General features: G+C 38.8%; 1 protein-coding gene across 2 annotated transcripts in view; it reads left to right on the top strand.

Annotated features, from left to right (window-relative positions):
- The first annotated feature begins 1,249 nt into the window (after positions 1 to 1,249).
- The window catches only part of LOC129257613 (aminopeptidase N-like), a 22,894-nt gene continuing 18,394 nt past the window's right edge, over positions 1,250 to 5,749 (top strand). The window contains exons 1-3 of one of the 2 annotated variants that reach the window (XM_054895984.2): positions 1,250 to 2,401; positions 3,987 to 4,260; positions 4,775 to 4,895. In XM_054895984.2, coding sequence (XP_054751959.2) covers positions 1,656 to 2,401; positions 3,987 to 4,260; positions 4,775 to 4,895 — 1,141 coding nt within the window. In that variant the 5' untranslated portion in view covers positions 1,250 to 1,655. The remainder of the gene's footprint in view (positions 2,402 to 3,986; positions 4,261 to 4,774; positions 4,896 to 5,749) is intronic. The other variant, XM_064096638.1, reaches the window with a different exon arrangement.

Here is a 5,749-nt window from a genome sequence, read left to right on the forward strand (position 1 = left end):
ATATTTATGTTTATTCATAAGAATAAAGTTAAAAAGTGACGACAAAGACTACCCCTTCTAAATAAACCAAAAATCATCTTCGAGCGGCCGATCGGGAAAAATATGGCTGAAAAAATTCCCCCCCCCCCCTATTGGCGAAGGCTGGATCCGCCCTTGGATAGTCAATTACACTACTTAAAAAATGGTATATGCCTGTGGATTTAGACCATATGGTTGCATCTAGCATTGGTCAGGGGAGGATGCAGTGCCCTTTCCCTACAAAATAAAGGTGTGAAAGCAAGTTAACACTTTATTTTCTAAAATTATTTATTTGGTGATTTTTCATGGTTGTGGTATTATTTTCCCAATGATGGCTAAATGGGGGGGGGGGGCATAATCGATATATTCTCCATTCCCCACCGCTTTTGGTGCCTGTGCTCGAGGATTCTGTAAAGAATTTGGAGGGTGTAAACGGACGAGCCTGGATACCCAGCCCTCTTGTAAGGAGCAACTGCTTGGGGGGATAACCCCGGGATGACACCCATCCACCCCTTCAATAGTTGAAATCCGACCTAAATACGAGCAGCACGCTGAGAACTCCATGGGTTGACATTTCATTTTACTCGGCTCCGCTCAATGATGTCCGCAAATGTTTATCTGGAACACTTTCCCCATTCATTTTCCGAGACAGACCAAACAGTTGCCTGCCTCGAGCACTTGAAGTATGAAACGAAAAAGAGATGGGAGAGTGGAAGATGGAGAGAGAGAGGCGAATATGGAGGAGGGGAGAAGGGAGGCGAGTGGACTAGGGAGATGGTAGTTATGTATTCGGGTGACCAGCATGCATTATGAAGATCTGATCTAGTATCCATCCACCTGTCTATTTGGGTCTATTTACTACTTTTTTAAATTTATTTCCTTCGCAAAGAACATGGGTCGCTACAACGTCTGCTTAATTGTCTCCAAATCCACTGGACTCTCCTAATTGCATATTCGTGCCCCGGATTCGAGCCGATTCGTGCTATGTTAATATACCTTTGAAATGTGTTGTGAGAGAGAGTGGTTTTCTCATCCTTTCTCAGACTTCATCCTTAATATGCCATCAATTCAAGGAAGGCTGTGAAAATAATTTTGATCGATGTTCAAGACTTTGTTCGGTTGCTTGAACTCCCAACTTGAACTGAGAAAAAAATTAAAAAGTCATATTGATTCATGGAGTGCACATGTGAATATTCTGTATTGTCTTGGCTCATGCTGAGATGGATGCCTTGTTATGAAAATCAGACGAGAATTGCACACAGCATTTGTGCCTTTTGCCTTTTATATCCCTCCACTTTTACTACCTCATTCTTGTCAATCCCACGCAGTTTGACTTGATCCGCCACTAAAGGAGAGAGGAAACCGGCGGATTGATTTGCGTGTTTTCGTTCTATTATCGTTTCCCTCCTGTACCTTCCGATCCAAGGCTGGGGTTATACCCAGATTTAAGCTCTGCTCTATTGGACAATCGGACTTACACTTCACCGGTGTTAGTAATACGGATAGTACAGTTGAGAGTTGCCTGACAACCCAGACAGCCAGTCCCACAAAACAATTCGGTTCTCATTCACGCACATTTGACATAGTCTCCACTTGCCTTTCCAAAATCATCCGCATGTAGATTCAGACAGGGCGATATGGCGACGGAAAAACTTACATCAGTCGATGGCGAGGTAACCAAATGTGACTTCGAAATGCTGAACGATTCGACGTCGAAAAGGACTAATTGGGTGTCAATGAGCAGGGCCCAGGCCATCGCAGTTGTTGTAGTGTTTGCCGCAATTGTGATTCTCGTAGGTGTTCTGTGTTATTACGAGACCAAAAGGGAATGTGATCGCAAAAATGCCGCGGCTGTCTTGGACAATGACGTCGAAGAAAACGGCGACGTCAACGACTCTGACAATGACGGGGAACAGCGACCGAATACGACGCCGCAAATTGTATTGTCCCACCCGCCAGCTGTAGAAGACCCTGGACCGTGGAAAGGCAGACTCCCTGCCGACGTCATCCCTGAATCCTATGATATCTTTATCAAACCTTACCTCAATGACGAGGACGTTGAAGGGACGTACAAAAGACGTTTTACCTTTGACGGCCGTGTGGTCATTCAAATACGATGTGACATTCCAACAGATGAGATCGTGCTTCACCTGAGTAACATAACCGTGGTTTCAATCAACGTCATTGATGCAGACGAAGGGGGTGACGATTTATATGATTCGACGTCCTACGAGAGTCGATATTCGTTTCTCCGAATAGCGCTAACCGAAGTGCTACAGCAGGGGCAAACCTATAATGTGACTATTGTCTACATTGCGGAGATCAGAGAGCAATGGGATGGATTGTATCGCAGTAGCTATGTAGATGACAGAGGCAATCAATCGTAAGTTATCCAGCTAAGAAAAAAAATAATCCTACATTTCTTAATAGATTTCCTTATCCAGACTTTGAATATTAATGATTCCTTTACAATGGGCGTCATCAAGACTGCTGGAGGAGGGTGGTGGGTGACCGCCATGATGATAGAAACAAAAACAGAACAAGGATAAAAATATTTATAAAAAAAGAAGAAGGAAAGGGAAGTTGAAGAAAGAAGAGTACTGAATATAAAAGAAGTGGATTCTTAGAATCAGCTCACACCCTATTATTCTAATGAGAAACATACCGTCTTCAGTGGTAGTAGATCCAACTTTAAGTCTCATTTCAAATAACAGAACTTTCCTATTTCTTGACCGTTTTTACTAATTGAGGTATAAAATGAAAGAGCAGATATTGAACTTATTATTATGTGATTTTCTTTTTTAAACCAAGATACCGCTCGCCAAATGACTTTTTGGTATCCTTAATTTAAATTGTTTTTGCTCACTCATGCGTAGATGGGGAATAATCTAAGTTATGTCAGATGAAAGAGTAGACTCTAAATCTTGGTTTCGTTTTCTGTGGGACACACTGTATATATATATATATACATACATATACATATATATATATATATTATATGTATATCTCAGTAAATTGTGCTCTGAAATATAAGAGCATACTAGTACATTGTCGATAAATACTGTCGCACACCAAGCCTGCCAAGTGTGGGGAAAGGCTACAAATCGAGAATATCGTTAATTATGTATACATATTTTATTCCATTCCCCACTATACAACGATGGTGCAATATTGTGAACATTTTGTGAATATAAGAACCTTCGACTTGTTTTTGACTTGTGAAATTTGGAAACTCAATCTTCAACGATTGTGTTACTTTTGCGATTGTATACTGGAGGAATTAAGGGAAACAAAGAAGGATATAGAAGATAAAACATTTCTGGAAATTGCGAGCTTTAGTTGTGTCCAAGCAGGTGTTTGATAATTTGAGAGAGGATAAGAGGGAGAAGAGGAGTTGACTCCCGTTTTCAAGGTCAGGATGAGTGGTAAGATGATTATCATTTCAAGTTCAGCTGCCCACAACACTTGAAGTTAAAATGTCAAAATCACCTCAAATCAATGGCATAAACAGATAAAGGAATTGTCATGTCTTGTATTGATCCAAATGTAAGTATGTTTGTAAGAGAAAAAAACTCCTAGGACCCATGATACGTTCTGTGTGAGCAGGAAAGTACAAGAAAATAGAAATTATGAGTGCAAGAAATACAGTTCGTCAATTTGTATGGGTGATATTTTCATGTTCTTGGTTCCTAGGAAGGACACAGGTGAGACATATCTTTTCTCATTTGTAAAAGAATTTTCACCAAAATTTAAAAACATAGTTTCTTATCACCTCATCATGGTATTCTAAGCCACTGCAAGTATTTGACAACACTTATATTCTATGGGGTATACATAGTTTCTGGTTAACTCGGTTCAATTAACTGCAGCGTGTTTTTTTTTAGATTATCATTTCTTCATTTATCTTTCGTGGCTTTTCTGCAATATACTTTGTTCTCAATAATTCCATATTCTAATTTCTCCTCTAGATGGATGGCTGTCACTCAGTTCCAGCCCGTCTCTGCCCGTTATGCATTTCCATGCTTTGACGAACCAATCTTTAAAGCTATCTTCAACGTCCAAATCATGCACCGAACCAACATGATCGCCCTTTCTAATGGTCGTGAGATCGACACCATCGACCACGGTGACGGGTGGTCATTGACTAGATTCGAGCCCTCACCAGTCATGTCAATCTATCTACTTGCCATAGCGGTTGGTGTGCTTGACTACAGAGAAACAACCACTACAAATGGGATTCGGGTAGGTGTAGCACTCTCTGTTTCCAACTTGGGTCAACTAACTTTTAAAGCCTCTGAAAAAATGTATCTAAAAGGGGAAAATGCTGCAATCGACCAAGACATTGATATTTTGAAACGTAATTTCAGTTTTAAGATGCCCCACAAGACTTCTTTTCAATTTAGTGTTACTTCTTGTATATTCAATTTCGATTTTCATATTCGATATTCATCGTTATGCCAAGCCTTTTTCCTATTGTCAAAATTCATTTCATGTCAAGACTTATTCCTTTAATATCAATTTGATTTGCCTATCATTCGTTCATGGTCAATTTTATTTTTCCTCTATTTTTGTGTCATTACAAATGAGTGTGAGGAAGAAATTCTAAATTCGGGTTAGGATTGAGATTAGATGTAGATTAGGATATTATACTGGTATATAGCATTGTATAAGCTGAAAGATTTTTTTTTTTTTCTGACTGCTAGATTGAATTGATCAGTAAATAATTATGCATCGTTTATCTATATATTTTTTTCAGCTCCGAACATGGAGTCGTCCTGATGCCATTGATACCACTGACTTTGCATTAGAATCGGCCTCGTCACTCATTACGTACTTTGAAAACTACTTCGGCCTCCCTTATCAGATATCGAAAATGGGTGAGTAAAAAGATACAATCAGTTTCTCTTAAGGTGCAAGCGTGGGTTTAGAATAGTATCTAAATGCCAATACCATGTTTATATACACTGAAGTCATGATATTGTGATGTTTTGCATTGTTCATATTATGATCACCATTGTCTGTAGAAGTAGTAGTAGTAGTAGTAGTAGTAGTAGTAGTAGTAGTAGAAGTAGTAGTAGTAGTAGAAGTAGTAGTAGTAGTAGTAGTAGTAGTAGAAGTAGTAGTAGTAGTAGTAGTAGTAGTAGAAGTAGTGGTAGTAGTAGTAGTAGTAGTAGTAGTAGTAGTAGAAGTAGTAGTAGTAGTAGAAGTAGTAGTAGAAGTAGTAGTAGTAGTAGTAGTTATAGTAGTAGCAGTAGTAGTAGTAGTAGTAGTAGTAGTAGTAGTAGTAGTAGTAGTAGTAATAGTAGAAGTAGTAGAAGTAGTAGTAATAGTAGTAGTAATAGTAGTAGTAGTAGTAGTAGTAGTAGTAGTAGTAGTAGTAGTAGAAGAAGTAGTGGTAGTAGTAGTAGTAGTAGTCGTAGTAGTCGTAGTAGTAGTAGTAGTAGTAGTAGTAGTAGTAGAAGTAGTAGTAGTAGTAGAAGTAGTAGTAGTCGAAGTAGTCGTAGTAGTAGTAGTAGTAGTAGTAGTAGTATTAGTAGTAATAGTAGTAGTAGTAGTAGTAGTAGTAGTAGTAGTAGTAGTTGTAATAGTAGTAGTAGTAGTAGTAGTAGTAGTAGTAGTAGTAGTAGTAATAGTAGAAGTAGTAGAAGTAGTAGTAATAGTAGTAGTAATAGTAGTAGTAGTAGTAGTAGTAGTAGTAGTAGTAGTAGTAGTAGAAGAAGTAGTGGTAGTA

Source organism: Lytechinus pictus, chromosome 3 (assembly GCF_037042905.1).
Source record: "Lytechinus pictus isolate F3 Inbred chromosome 3, Lp3.0, whole genome shotgun sequence".
Taxonomy (NCBI): domain Eukaryota; kingdom Metazoa; phylum Echinodermata; class Echinoidea; order Temnopleuroida; family Toxopneustidae; genus Lytechinus; species Lytechinus pictus.